At 38.5% G+C, this 14268-nt stretch overlaps 1 protein-coding gene and 1 long non-coding RNA gene across 2 annotated transcripts; one reads left to right on the top strand and one right to left on the bottom strand.

Moving 5' to 3' along the window:
* clu (clusterin) lies at nt 1-9705 on the bottom strand. The gene is made up of 10 exons (XM_068708429.1): nt 9624-9705; nt 5710-5873; nt 5194-5342; nt 4789-4959; nt 4166-4336; nt 3527-3728; nt 2968-3108; nt 2122-2348; nt 1332-1507; nt 1-739 (listed from the first exon to the last, which is right to left on the bottom strand). Exons 2-10 carry the CDS (start codon nt 5822-5824, stop codon nt 727-729), a joined length of 1365 nt encoding a protein of 454 aa, XP_068564530.1. The 5' UTR covers nt 5825-5873; nt 9624-9705; the 3' UTR covers nt 1-726.
* LOC137870929 (uncharacterized) lies at nt 2312-4034 on the top strand. Its single transcript, XR_011102762.1, has 3 exons — nt 2312-2383; nt 2663-2741; nt 3928-4034. It is a non-coding gene; the product is annotated as an uncharacterized lncRNA (long non-coding RNA).
* Nucleotides 9706-14268: the final 4563 nt, after the last annotated feature.

The raw sequence follows: 14268 nt of genomic DNA, 5'->3' as shown, positions 1-14268 counted from the left end.
CAGGTTGAGCAGGTTTTATTAGATCTCTATTCCTTCAATATGGACTGTTGTACAGAGGGGCTCAAAGCAATCCTAAACATAATCAACTCCTGTTCCCCAACTTAAATCTCTCCAATCAATGAATTTAACTCCAGGAAACCAAGCACTTCCAGCAACTCGGATAACAGCTATATAGATCTATAGAAGGGTCGATCAGGTCTCTATAGTCACTGAAACAGATTCAATTCTCTTGCTCTAAACTTTAGTTTTCTACAAATCTTTGCAACAAACCAAATATTAGGTTTTTTTTAACTGTGGCGAAGGAAATCTCAGTTTCATCTTTATGCTTTAGAAAGGTTGAATGCAGAGAAAAAATCCTTTCAGACTGAATTACATAGACAGAAGACTCAATTACATAGACAGAAACACAAGCAGAAATTGTTTAAGTACTATGGCCCCTTTTTGCAAAGCCCAGCTCACATATGTTCTAAGGCCTTCATGTTGAAGGTACTATAGACATGAGTAGGCCTGCTATCTACATCTACTGCATATCTTCTCTTACAGCAGGACAAAGCTCTAATGTAACAATATAAATCTTTGAGGTTAAACTGAGTTGTTTGCAAAAGCAGGACTTGAAGAGGATTTACAACAGATCCAGTGGGTTGTCTTCAGGTTTTATTTCTTCTCAGGTGTGTTTTCGATGAGTCCAGAACATTCACTTGACAGCAGACAGCACAGGTTGGGACTTTATTTGACCACACTGCAAAAAGAAAAAAAGAGAAAGAGATCGTCCGTGATTATTTTATATCCTTTCGCCCTTAGAGAGTTGATTTTCAGACGAACTGTAGTCACAGAGGACTTCGGGATTTTGGGATAGCAGACGACCAAAGAGGCCTAAATGGACAAGAACCTAATATATCTTCAAAATGTTGCTGTAGTTCGATCTAGACCATCGGAAACAATAGTTCAAAATCAAATAACTCAAAGTCCAGTTAGTGTCTGGGATGATCCGCTGAGTAAGACCACAAGATGGAGGACAGTCCTGAAGTGGGGGATTTTGACAACTGAAATTTTGGTTCTCAAATAATTTACTTAAAAGCAATTTGAGTAGGATTTGTTGGTTGCGTTACTAAAGAACTACATTACAGCAACTCTACTCTGTTACTTCGGCCCACTGCCGTTACTATTACCTAGAAAATGAGAAATTCTAGCAGCTCTGAAGTTAAATCGTGGGTGAACTTGAGGACATGTGGCAGTTCAGTACGGAGAAACGTATTCAAATAACAAGAAAACATACAAATTGTTTGAACTTTTGGATCATAAACACTGGTTAGCTGTTCCTCGACACTCACACGCTGGATTCCTTGTAGCGGTCCAGAGCCTCCTGGGCCACCACCTCAGAGAACTTTGGGTCGGTCCAGGGGATGTCTCTCGGCACGCTGAATTTCAGGGGCGGAGAGTCGAAGAGCTGCACAGACACGTTTGTTTCTCCGGGCTGATTTTTCTCATCAGTGTCTGTGCTGTTGACCTGCAGTACAGGGACGGTTTCAGTTCATCTGTTAGTGTCACATCTTAACAGCCTCAACAGGCGTGCATGTCCAATACTGATGTAAACTGTTCGTATGCTGATATGGTGGCTTTTACTGCTGCAACTTTGTTCATTTGGTACTTTTTAAAGTTGTATTATTGTTGTAACGCAGACAAATATAAATAAGTACATTATTAATAGTATTAAATCCAATCCAAGGTGGTCGTCATGCTAAAAGTATGTAAGCGTAAGGATTTATTGTCCCCTAAAAGAAACAATTGTCATGCATTAACGGTATTGCTGACAAAAAAAACAGCCGTGTCACAAAATGACACACACTTTCAAACAATTAAAATAACCAAATAATTCATAAAACATGTAAAAAATGCAACAATGATTGTCCTAAGTTCATCGTGGAAGCTTTTTTTTTGTAGATGCATAGATTTCATGTTTCTCAATCCATTTTCTCTACCAGCTTGTTAGGAATTAGTATTCTTAGCCGATTTAGGAAAGCTCCATCCGTGACTACACAACTAACATGAAGTAAAAAAGAAGTCACATGTGATAATAACATATCGATTTTTGGCTACAAAAGGCCTCCCAGGTCTTCGTACCATCTGAACCCGGAAGACGTCGTCCTCGGTGTTGGTGTTGTTCGCCAGAGACGACACCCAGCCGAACTCTCTGTTGAGTTGATCCAGGATTGAGGAGGTGTTGAACATCTGCTCCTTGAACGTCTTCAGGAGGCTGCTGTACTGCTGAGTGAAGCGCTCGGCCATGGCCAACGCCTCCTCCAGGTCCTTCTTCAGAGGGCCCTCCAGAGGTTTCGTCCCGGAGCAGTCTGTGAATGAAACATCAACACGGAGCTCGAGTAAAGTAAGAAAAATCACTTTACTTACGACACTGGGATTATATTAATTAGAAGAGGACACATTTGTTTATAGCGTAAATTTTTTATACTGTTTGGTATTTTGATCTCAGATTATATCACGTCTGACCAAGGACTTTCACTGCGGTGTATTTAAAGCGTTATTTTCATAACAACAGTGGCCAAAAACATTTTACAAAACCCTTTGAATCCATTCCTGTTTCCAAAAATGATCATAAATCCTAATTGTGTTGCTCTAATAAAAGCATCTCTGTATCATTATTCAGGTCTCCACACCTCTGGTTTCATGAAGGAGGAGTCTGCATAAAAAGGACACAGCTGGACCTCACTGCACCCACTTGGAAGGTTATTATTAGTTGTTTTAATACATCATACACTACTCATTCATTCATCGAGGATGTTATTCATATTTTATTCTACTTCAACATATTTCTCCTCAGTATTGCGCGTAATTTGTTTTGTTTTGCAGCCCATATGTTACACATCTTGTATCAATGTTAATGTGTTGGACTGATATTGATCATAGAACAAAGAAGAAAGAATAAAACACTTCATCAGAGTGTTGTGTTACCAATATGCTGGATCTCTTTGCATTTCTGACACTCTTCGCGGAACTTGAGGCAGCCGGCTGAGTTGCGGCGAATCTCTCTGCAGGTCATCCTGCCGTTGCCAAAAGGTTTGGTGACGACCACGTCCTCGTTCACGCTGCCGTCTGCGACCAAACACACGTTTGTTTTGTTTTTTCAATTTCATTTTAAGTTTACATTTATGGTTTGACTAACTAACTGAAAAACCCTGCAGGGACAAAGGAGGAGCCCAGCTTGTTACAGATGAGTGACAATGTTCCCAACCTTTTTCCTTCAGGTACTTCTGTTTTACCATCGAGTAAACCAACAACTATGATGACTGATCTTTACAGCAGTGTTTGAAATGGTGATTTAAAGTGTTTAAAATAATTTTCTCAAATTCCTGTATAAGACACGATTGTAACGTTTACCTATAAAAGGTCTTTTAGACAAAAATGTGCAGTTGTATCACAGAGTGTCAAAAGACAATTAAAACCACCTTCAAATCCTACGAAAGCTTTCAGAATAAGTATACAGGGTGTCAGAATATGTCAGAAAATGTACCTTCATTGGGAGCTGTGTCTGAGTCCATGTCCACCATGGAGCCCATAGAGCTGAAGAAGTTCCTGCCCATGCCCATCATGGGGGAGAACAAATTCTGGAAGCCGTGGAACGGATCTTGGAAGAGAGAGCGAATGCTTCTGCTTGGTCCCAGGAAATGTGGAAAAAAGAACACTGGAGGGTTGTCGTGCACGTGATCAGCCACCTGAGACACACAAACAACAACAACACAGGAGCCTGTTAACTCAACACAAAATTCTCTTTACTATAAACTACGAAGTTGGTTTGGTTTTATTATCAGATGTCTAATTCTTTTAAATCTTGTTGCTGCTTGAATGGTGCCTGTCTGAATTTATTTTCCTGCTACCATAGTTTATTATGTGCCGGTTGTCTCCATTTTAAAGGGCCAGTGTGTGATTTAGTGGCATCTAGATGTGAGGTTGCAACTAACTGAATACCCCTCCGCTCACCCCTCCTTTACCAAGTGTGACGGAGAACTGCATTGGCCTTGGTTCCAGGTAATTATACACTAAAGGAAATATAGTAATGAGTACTTTATTCCATTTCTGACAATAGATTACGCTAAATCCTACATATCTGTGCACAGTGTTTACATCCATCGGTCTAACAAGTAAACGGTACCTTCATACTGTCTGAAAATATGCTGTCCACACCATCGGCCATCTCTGTGTATTTCTCTTCCAGGTTCTTGAACTCTTTACTCTGACGCCGGCCCTCCTGCTCCAGGACGTCTATGTTCTCCCCGTTGATCCAGATGGAGAAGGGAGACGTCCTGTTTAGCACCTCCTCCAGCTGCAAATAAAAGGAGAACTTTTAATTTTGAATCTAAAATCTTAAATATCTTCATTGTGTTTGTATTGTGATTGTCTTTAATCTTTTGTGTTTCTGATGCTGATACTAATCTTTTATGTAGTATTTCTGTTTCTGCCATGCAGTAATATTAAATTTGACTATTTGCATGTCCCTGACATTCCAAAATATTTGCTATTGCTTGACAAGAATAGTCACTAAAATGATTATTTTAATCCAAAGATATCCCTCATAAGCAACATGTTTGTGCCAAAGATAGGTTGCATTACAACGCAAAGCAATATTTAATCAATGCAACTGCATTACATCCCTTTATAAAGGGAGACATTGGCCAGCTAATATCTGGATTATAATCAAAGCCCTGTATGTATAATCTAGGATGAGCAGATGTGTGTGTGTGTGTGTGTGTGTGTGTGTACATGCGATGGTCTGACCTGGCGTCCCACCAGTCCAGATCCACTGCTGCATGTTCGGGAGTAGTATTTTATGCAGGTGTTCTTCAGACAGGGCTTACACTCCTCCCACAGAGTCCTCATGGTCTCGTTACAAACCTCCTGCTCCTGCTCCAGCTTGGCCTCCATCTCCTGAGCCGCAAGTATTGCTTCCTGTCGTGAAACAGAAACAAAACATTCAAGAGGTAAGCTCTTATTTTGGTGGGATCCTTAGAACTCATTGCCAGTTGTTATCGCATTTGGTGTCAGTTGAGATTTGGTAAGTTAGAACAAAGTGATTGTAATATAATGAAATACATTTTGATTATATTTGTTTGAAGATTGATGTCTCATTCTGGCATCAGCGCTGATATCTGACACAAAAAGTGTTGTCAGGCATGTTTCTACCTCTTTCTGCTCCTTGGTTTTCTCCAGAACGTCCAAAAACTTCTGGTGGTCCTCAGAAGATTTCTGCATCACGCTCTTCATCTCCTTCACTCCGTTAACAGCGGTTACAATCTGTTTATCCAGATACTTTTCTCCCTGGAGTGAGATCTCTGCAAAAAGCAAACACGACATATTCACTGCAGGTGTCGATTCACAGACTCCTGAATGTCTGCCCTCTACGACCAAACTGATTATGTAATGATAAAACATATGTGGGATATTTTTGTTTAATGCTTTTTACATTTTTCTTTATTTATATGTAATATTATTTATAAGAAAATGCACTTTTCCCTCTTTCTGCACCCTGTGATACGGCCACTTCCTCTTATTTTCATTGTAGGCATTTTCATATAAATGTCAACCATTTAAGAGCGCTTCAGGGTATTTTTCTTTAATTTCATAAAATCTTTAGTAGTTTTCAAAAGGTTGAGTTGGTTTAAAAAAGACTTCTGCTGCTGCCACAATATGTTTACTTACGGTTAAGATCTTCTTTTGATGGAGGAAGGATACAGTTGACTGAGGCCAGAAGAAGAGCCACCACAGCCAGAGACTTGGATCCCTTCTTCTTCATCATCATCATCATCATTAACATCCTCTCTGACTCTCACGGGGCCAGCAGGCAATGATGAGAAAAAAAAAACCTGGGAAAAAAACATGAACATCCAGGTTCAGTTTAAACTCCTGCTGTAATGTTGTTGTAATGCCCCTCCGTCTCCTCTAGAGGGAGACACAAGCTGCAAGGAAACCAGAGACCTACGCAGTAGAAAATAACTCCTCCATCAGCAGTTTTCCACTCCTACTCAGCACAACATAAAAATAACAGCACCGATCAATGCTGATGAATAATTCAGACTCATGCCTGCTGAGTGACTCATTCAAAAACTGACCTCAGATCAGTGTTTCCTGTGACTTTGACCAACTATGCATTATATCATTAGAACATCTGGCCCTTTCTCTGTTTACCCATTTTCTCTATGACGTGTGCTCAGTCAGCTGCCTGTATATTTAACAGAGACTGAGTGTAGCTCCTGATTTTTTTCAAAATTCCCATTCACTCACACACACGCGCGCACACACACACACACACACACACACACACACACACACGCACATCAAAGACAGAGAGAGAGTCATGGACGGATGAACTGGCCTTCTCCTCTCTCTGTGCAGCTTTTACCAGGCAGTATACATCTCTTTCTGTGAGCCTACATCCTATTGATTATTTCTGCAGCCGAACATAATCCTCCTTTTTTTCCTCTAAATACACAGCACAGCGATCTAAATGCAGCAATCTAATGACATCATTTTTAAAGTGCCAGAGGAAGTTTGCCAGCTATGAAAAGCAGAATGGGGAATAAGTGAATAAGCAATGATTAGCGGACATTGTGGACAACATTAATATGCTGCTGTAACAGCATACCTGTAACCTGTAACTCTTCTGGTTGCAGGTTTTCCACAATATTTTGAAACCTGGCTGCAGAGTTGTTTTCCCATTCAGTGGTCCAACACTGATGTTAGCTGAGCTGTCGGGTGTTCCAGTTAGACGGTGTTGAGGTCAGTCAAGGTCTCCTCAAAAAAACATTTATTTATTTGCTTTCTGTAGAGGCACACAAAGTGACCATAACTGATTCATTTAGCCACTTGGGACGCAGCAGAAACAAGCTCCAGATTCAACACTGTCATAGTATCAAGATTAAGTTATGGTGAACTTGTGAGCAAACAGTAGCTTATTTACCCATCCGAGAGACACGGAGCAACAGTATCATTCATTTGGAGTTGTGTTTTCAGTGTTGTCTTCTAATTTTCTATTGGCGCTCTAATATGTTAACACGTTTTTATGGCTGCACACATGGACGGATTATGAGACAATGGGCCTCTGGTCACGGACATGCAAAAGACCTCTTCAACATAGGAACAAGGCACACCAACTTGATAGTTGTTTAACTTCTTTTATAGTGTTTTCTATATCTTCGTCACACATTTCTCTGTGGTTTGTGTGTCTTTATGGTCATTTCGTGTCTCTTTGTAATCGTTATGCATCTCTCTCTGGTTTTGTGTTACTTTGTGATTGATTGGTCTTTTTGTAGCTACTTTTGTCTGTGTTTGTTTTGCCCTTTTCTGTAATCATTTTGCATCTCTTTATGGTCATTTTGTGTCTCTTTGCAGCCATTTTGAGTCTCCTTATAGTTGTTTTGCGTCACTTTGTAGTTGTATTGAGTCTCTTTGTGTTGTGCTTCTATGCAGCTGTTTTGCATCTGTTTGTAGTCATTTTATGTTTCTTTTAGGGCCTTTCGAGTCTCCACCTGGTTGGCACGTGTCCGTTTGAGCAACATTTTGTAGGTAAAGGCCAGGGGGGCCCCTGACACTTTTGGGTAAATTAGGAAACTTCTGGATACCTTCAAAATCCTTTAAAATTGTGGGTTGAAAAACAGTATTTTCTGATGTTTCAGATGAATTTCTCAGCAACTACTATAAGTATTACAAGAAAGATTGAGTCAATGTGGTGATGGTATAACCTCTCTGAATCTCTGTGCTTTTAATCTGCAGTGAAAAAAGGGCTGAATGCCCACCTGGGAGCTAAAGAAACTGTCCCACTTTCTCCTCTTTAGCTCATGTGTTCACAAGTTTAACACAAACAGTGCAGCAAACTGCAGCCGCTTACACAATGAGGTCATTATTCATGTGACAATACGCCTCTCACTTTAATTACAGCATGCCAGTTACTGGAAGGTTTGTAAACAGGGGCAGACTGGGACCAGTGAGACCATCAAACACAGAATGAGTAAGACTTGAGGTGCAGATGGAGGAAAGAATGAGCAGTGTATTAAAAAAAACAGACAGAGCCAGAGAGAGTTAAGCAAACAGAGAAATGTTGACAGAGAAAAAGTTAAACAAATAAAAAAGGGGAAACAGGAGAGAAAGGAGAAATAATTGACATTGCAGATGTCTAGCTGGATTGTTGTACATCCTGGTTACACGACTGAAAGAATGCCATCTGACCAACCTTGCAGATGTTGCCTCCAGGGCCTTCTAGAAAGTTCGGTTTCAGCTTCATGAAGTCAATAAAACATCAGACGCTTCGTCAGAGTCCATATCTAAAACTAGTTTATTCTACATTGCATAACAATACATATGTCCCTTTATAATAATACTATATTAATATTAAATTGGTATAATTGAGTGTTTATATAACATGTTAGGTGACAATGTGGTATTCTCTTTTTTTCTATACAGCGTACATTTCATAGCATTGTAATATTACTGTATAGTGTGTGCATATTGCACATACTGCACATACATTATATAAAACACAACTTTAATATGAACTGAAAGGTTTTGTGGATTAATTGCTTAAAAGCAAGGATTTTGCAAAATCTATTTATCATTTACGTAATTCCTAACGTCAGTGTTTACTTACCTCTTACTGTGCTGCTGTGGCACATGAATGCAGTAAAGTTTTATGATATCTTATCTTTTTGAGCTGCCATGTGTTTAAATATCTGTAACATTTATACATCAGCTGATAACTGCAGCTGATGCTTGTTTTCACCATTGATTAATTCCCCTTCTGTTTCCGCCTCAAAGCTATACACACACACACACACACACACACACACACACACACACACACACACACACACACACACACACGACTTCCCCAATGTCAGAAGATGGAACAATGAACTAATCTGGATCATTTGGGCTCTATTTGCTACAAATGGGACACGGTCACATGTGACTTCATTTTGGCCTCATTTTAGGTGTTTGGAGATTTCTGCACCCAAAGGATTTACCTGTCATGTGGTTACAGAGAAATTCGGGTCAGTTCTAACGTACAACATTTTCCATTTTTAGAACTGTTAATACAGCAAATAGCTTTTCTACAATATATACAGTTGGAGGACTATTATTATTATAACTGACAGCATTTTCTTAAAATCCTCTATTACTGTACTCAACACTCATCAGTTCTGTGTCAAATAGCAAGTTAATATTCCTATTTTAAAGTTAGTATTGCTGCTGCGTGTGCCTAGACTAAAGTGTATTAAAGTGAACCAACCATATGATGTCATCTATCCTAATCCAGTTGTTTTGATCCAAAGATGGAGGTCACACCCACCCCAATACAAAACAACAGCTGTCACCTTGTCAGCCATGAAGTCTGCACGAAGAAAAACAACTGAGGAGACCAGATTTAAAATGAAAAAATAAATCCAAACACACAAGTTATGCAGACATTTCAGGAGCTGAACCTGGAAAATGCGTTGCACTCTATTCTATTGTCATTTATCATTTAACACTATTGCCACAGCTCGAATAGAAAGAGACCATTTTCCTCTGAGCATCACCGAGCTGCAGACTGTCAACAAAATAAAAGCCCTCTGACTCACCTCTGTTTGTTTCCTGAGACTCCAAACCGTCTGACGCTGGTCCAGTCTCTCTGCTGCTCGTTTTTATACCAGCGGATAACGGGGACGGTGCAGACATGTGACTTATACAGCTACACCAAAACAAAAGATAATTTCCTGTATAACCCTTCAAAATAAATCTCTATCATTAACGTTTCTTTTAGGGATAAAGTTTGGTCAAAAACGGCCATACTATAGGTGAAAATGCAGTTGTAGAGGAAGTAACCTACATCTTTAAATCTTTTTAGAAATACTAATACCACACGGTAAAAATACTCCAATACTAATAAAATACTTGCGCTGAAAATTTTACTTACATAGGCTAAAAGTATTTATGTAGCTTAAGTAGTGTATCAGAAAAATTTATTGTGTATTAATGTAAAAGCAGGATTGTAAAAGCATTTAATTTTTAGTTGGTTGAGGTATGTGGAGCTCATTTTTAAGTAAATCGTTATTTTAATCTGCTGATTTGTTTTTTGACTAATCAATATATATATATATATATATATATATATATATATATATATATATATATATATATATATATATATATATATATGTTTTAGTTTGTAAAAATAGTGTTAAATGCCATCACAATAAATCAGAGCCTTAAATTAAATTATTGAAATAATCAAATAGAGGAGCACTAGATCCATTTGAGAAGCTGAAACCACAAAGTGTTTTCCATTTTTGCATGAAAAATTACACAATAATCATTAATAATTGCATATTATACAAATAACTTGTACAGGATTTTCCATATCAATTTAAAAACACCCTGAATGATAAAACACAACATTTCTGCAAGAGCATGGTAAAACATGGAAAGTAACTGCAAGAACTGCAAAAACATTGACAGTTTGCAATTAACTTGTTGTCCAATTGATCACATTTCATAGAAGAGGAGAAGACCTCCATATGCTGATACGTCAGCCCACCTGCAAAGCAAAACTTGTGGAGTAATTTAGAAATTGTTATAATTCTGAATGAATGCAAACAAATTCTTGGTTGTTGTTGATATTCATCATAATTCTTCTATTTAAGGTCAGTGGATAGCTTTTAAATGGTGTTTCACATGTGTTTGGCCCTAGAGGGGATTGCCTCACAGTGCCTGGAGAGGTGGGGAAAACGCCTGATTGGCTGTTGGTTCACTGCACTTTGATTGGCTGTTTGCCAAGTAATTGTCCTTGTCTTCAACTGACTTCAGCAGTTTAACAGCAAACTAAGGAGAACAGGTATGTGCCCAGTGGGAAATGTGATATATTGTATCATCCTGACTGCACAGGTAGGGTTAGGCCTACCTAAGGCCTATGTCTTGGCCTTAGGTTTTCTGTAGTATGTACTCTTCAATGAGGCTAGCGTTACATATCTTGTCTGTGTATATATATATATATATTTGTTTGTATCTATGTATAAGATATGTAGCATCAGTGAAAGTCATGTAAGATTCACAGAGAATGTATATGGTCAATACATATATTGTAGTACCTTTAAATATATATATGTAATAAAACTAGCAATTTGACTTGTTTTTTTGTGTACCAGTCCTGAAGAGTTACTCCATTTCCTCCAATTGAAGGAAAATATATTTTTTGCATTTATTTTGAAATCTGAATGCGTTTTCCTGTAGTTATGGTGTTCAACTCTACTTGACTTGATGCTCACGAGCTGGAAGACTTTTCCACACATTTTGTAATGTATTGGCAGTAACTCTCAGAGAGACAAACAGTTGATTCATCCTGACCGTGACTCAACATTTAATGACTTAACTGTCACGTGTCTCCGTCTGCATAGCACCAAACCAAACCAGATTATATGCGCAGGTTCACTCAACATATCTAACGTCGTCTTATAAATCAAACGTTACTAGCAAAATTCATAGAACAGATAATAACACAATTCCTACAATGGCAGCATGCATTAAGCAAAATAGTATTTAAAAATATTAAACTGCCAGAGTGCATTTAAGACATCTTAAGAGGAAAAGTGAAAATGGAAAAACAGTAATCACCCCAATGCCTTGATGCATTATGAGAGTTGAATACATCAATTACGTCATCATTTTAATATATGTATATAGTTGTTGTTTTTTTACAATTAATATCATTTAAACTGGATTGGAAATCAATAATCTAGTTTTGTTTCAGCATTTGTAAGGTTTTGAGAGGCTTCAGACCTACAGCAGACATGTCATAGTTAAAGCACAGGTGTAACTCATTTCATTAACGAAGGCTCTAAGTGTCCCAGTGAGCAATGTCAGAAATGCGAAAGGTCCCTGAAACTGTGACACATAAATGCAGTGCAGCAATCTTAAATGTCATTGATTACATCTGTGCTTTTCCTGCTTACGAGCCATCATTTCTGCTGTGAAAACCGTTTGTTTCTTTAGTCAAACTGCGGAACAGTATGAACAGAAGGGTGTGGGAGTTACTGATTATTACTTACTGGTATTAAATGAATCCTTTATTTTTTTATTAAATTTCTTTAATGAAAAACAAAGACACAACAAAGCTAGACTCAGTGTCTTTTTAATGACACTGTTCTGACTAAAAATCAGCCTGTGCCAACATGAGTTGTCACTTTCTGTAAGTGTGAGGAGGTTTTTGGGAATTTAAAACAGCAAAAAGGGAAGCACAAAGGGATTAAAACATGCATGCACAAACAAACACACAACAGGGTTTCATAGCAACTGAGCAGAACTGAATCAAGCGCCTGTCAAACTAAGAATGAACTAATACTGACGTATGTTTAAACAAATCAGTAATCCTTTAATCCTTATAAACAACAAGTGAGCACTGTGTCAACTAAGGGGATGGATGTTCCAGTAAATCTCTCTCTCTCTCTCTCTCTCTCTCTCTCTCTCTCTCTCTCTCTCTCTCTCTCTCTCTCTCTCTCTCTCTCTCTCTCTCTCTCTCTCTCACAGACACACAATTCTACACTTATACACAGATTCCTTAGTTCTGTGTCAGCAGCAGTCGTCTCTGTGCAGAGTTTTGCAGATGTTTGTGCTGCATCCATATCAAAACATGTGATATTTGTTTTGTTTTGACTAAGGTTCTGGTATCTAAGCTGTGTTGGCCCTCAGTGCAAAAGCCAAATGTGACACTAGGTGGCAGGAGCTCCATTCCTATTCAGTAAATTCTTCTCCCTGGAGATCCAATCGCTGTATACAATCAGTATTTCAATTGTTTACTATGCGTTGGATATCTATTTTCCTTCCCAGTACTTAAGAATTAACTCCAATTATGAATAGAATATAAATAAATATTTTGCTGCTGTCTGATTTCTGTCCGTTAACAACATTCCAGTGTTGTTCATTCGCCAAACCGAGTCACTTTGAGCCTGTTAACAGCTCCCCGTTGGGTCTAAATAAATCAACACTAGCGACCAGAACATCTGTGTTAAGGTAATGAGGATAGAGAGAATACTGGACTTACAGATAAGAGTGAGACACGGTGAAAAAATGTCCTCTATGCTCTGTCCAATATGGCCCCCATGTGTGAAATTCCAGCCAGCCATGACACAGCATCCCTCATTTAACAGCGACTCGGCTGTTGTCATAACAGCAGCTTTTTTTGATTTTCGTCTATTAAACAAAGTTTCTATCCATTGAAAACATTGCATGGAAATGGCAGCACTAAAGTCAGTGATCATGTGGTGAGGAGTGACACAAGCCAGATAAACATTTTGAATTTGTTCTATCACTTTGTGTTAGTCATTTGCTTTGCTTTTTTTCTACCTCGCTGTCTCTTTTTCTGGAGACTTGTTTGCTCCGGATGGAGCTTCATCAAACCAAGATGGTTGTTGTTGTAAAAGAGCAATCTTCTGTCAGGCAGCAGTGCTGGAGATGGGACTCTTGGAGGATCTTGCAGTGTTTTTCCTTTACGACGATTTACAGCCACACTGAACTCACTCGCACACTCACAGATGTGCTATATGTAGCATTTTGAGCATTTTGAAACAATGGTACTGTATAGTTACTGATATCAATTACCAATACCAGAACTTAGCTACAGAAAGTTTCTGATAAACAGTTCTGGACAACTCATGCACAACAAATTTAGATGATGACTGTGCAAGAGCATCATCTGGATGAACGCTAACAATAAAAAAATATATTTTTTAAGATGAATGTGGAACAAAGTCTCCTCTTTGTCTTCCCTATTAACACGTATTGTTGTTTTTTACGATGTCTCTTGTTTGCACTATCCACTATGCTGCTGTAATCCTGTAAACTTCCCCACAGCGGGACTAATAAAGGATTATCTTATCTTATCTTATTATGTTGGGATTGTCACTTTGTTCTGGTGCTAGTAGATAAGTTCACTGCACATCTTAATCACATTAGCATGTCAGGGAATGTGACGACGTTTCCTGTGTACTTGCTTGGCTCATAGTGTGTTTCTAGTTTCTGTTTTTTAAAATAAAATTTTTGTACACCAGATTTTTTTCATTACCTTTCAACCTTGCTGTCTTCAGACCCAACAGACATTTAAAGCTGGAGTGAGGGACTTTTGCATATAAATGAACATCCAATAAATTGAATCCCTAGCCAAACAAGTTCACACTATGTTGATTAAGTCTATACCTGTCAGTGAAAGCTTTCTGTATTTTTCAATGTATACTG

The sequence above is a fragment of the Cebidichthys violaceus genome, unplaced genomic scaffold (assembly GCF_023349555.1).
Source record: "Cebidichthys violaceus isolate CVI_PGR_0920_01 unplaced genomic scaffold, fCebVio1.0.p SCAF_14, whole genome shotgun sequence".
Taxonomy (NCBI): Eukaryota; Metazoa; Chordata; class Actinopteri; order Perciformes; family Stichaeidae; genus Cebidichthys; species Cebidichthys violaceus.
This window is presented reverse-complemented; position numbering and strand designations above follow the sequence as displayed.

Coding starts and splice junctions, on each gene's coding strand:
- clu (XM_068708429.1), bottom strand. CDS start 5,824: ATGTTAATGATGATGATGATGATGAAGAAGAAGGGATCCAAGTCTCTG. Junction 5,343..5,709: donor ATCAAAAGAAGATCTTAACC/GTAAGTAAACAT, acceptor TGCTTTTTGCAG/AGATCTCACTCCAGGGAGAA. Junction 3,729..4,165: donor TATTTTCAGACAGTATGAAG/GTACCGTTTACT, acceptor TGTGTGTCTCAG/GTGGCTGATCACGTGCACGA.